Here is an 854-nt window from a genome sequence, read left to right as displayed (position 1 = left end):
TTTTTTTTTTTTTTTTCTGTCCTCTGATTTCCCAAGTTGGTTTTCATTTGTTCTGCCCTTCAGCGGCTGCTCTTCTTAAACTCTGTTAGGGTGGGTTTCCATGCCTCCTTCTTGGTGCCTCCCAACAGCCCATGTAGAGAAGAGTCCTTAGGCACTTCCCAGCCCTTCTAGCAGACAGGGGATTCCTTGACCACTTGGGGGATCAGTTACAAGATGCATCCACTGGTTGAGCAGCAGGCATAAGACACCCTCAGTGCACTAGTTTCCCCCACCCTCAGGGCAGTGGTGGTCAAGCTTGGGGGTCACCCTGGCTCCTGCCCCAGGAGCCGACTGAGCAAGGCACAGCACAGCCCAGCTCCTGCTCCTCGGTCAGGCTTGCCTTTCATGTGCACCTAAAGCCTCTTCCCTGCAGAGCACCCCAGGAGTCCAGCATCCCTGCCAGGACTCCCCAAAACTCACTGTCCCAAAAGCCACCTTAGAAGGCACAGCAGGAGATGAGGCAAAGCAAAAGGCCTCACAGCAATGACAAGAACCAGGAGGAACCTTGTCCAGCACATCTCTGAAGCCCCTGGCCCACCCCCTCTGTCCCAGGCTAGTGCCCACCTGCCTGCCCATGCCTACCTTTGCCCGCTGCATACTGGGCGCCGCACGGAATGGTAGCCCGCGTCCCCACTTCGCAGCCGGAGCGGATGGGACTGCCCGGCCCCGCTGGCAGCTGCCTCATGTTTGCGCGGACCAGATGTAACTGTCTCCTGGCTTCTCCCCCGCCCCTGCCCACTCCTTCCACCCTCCCTCTGCCGCTGCTCCGGCTGCTCCACCCTCGCTGCCCTTGTCTCCGCTCCTCTCCCTCCCCC

At 59.4% G+C, this 854-nt stretch overlaps 1 protein-coding gene across 2 annotated transcripts in view; it reads right to left on the bottom strand.

Moving 5' to 3' along the window:
- Kcnip3 (potassium voltage-gated channel interacting protein 3) overlaps positions 1–740 on the bottom strand; it is a 68,167-nt gene extending 67,427 nt beyond the window's left edge. For both annotated transcript variants that reach the window (XM_023717472.1, XM_023717471.1), the window contains exon 1: positions 622–740. Coding sequence is in view for 1 of the 2 variants with exons in the window: in XM_023717471.1 (XP_023573239.1) it covers positions 622–636 (15 nt within the window). In the remaining variant the exon portion in view is untranslated. The remainder of the gene's footprint in view (positions 1–621) is intronic.
- Between the last annotated feature and the right edge of the window lie 114 nt (positions 741–854).

Source organism: Octodon degus, unplaced genomic scaffold, assembly GCF_000260255.1.
Source record: "Octodon degus isolate 3935 unplaced genomic scaffold, OctDeg1.0 scaffold00052, whole genome shotgun sequence".
Lineage (NCBI taxonomy): Eukaryota > Metazoa > Chordata > Mammalia > Rodentia > Octodontidae > Octodon > Octodon degus.
This window is presented reverse-complemented; position numbering and strand designations above follow the sequence as displayed.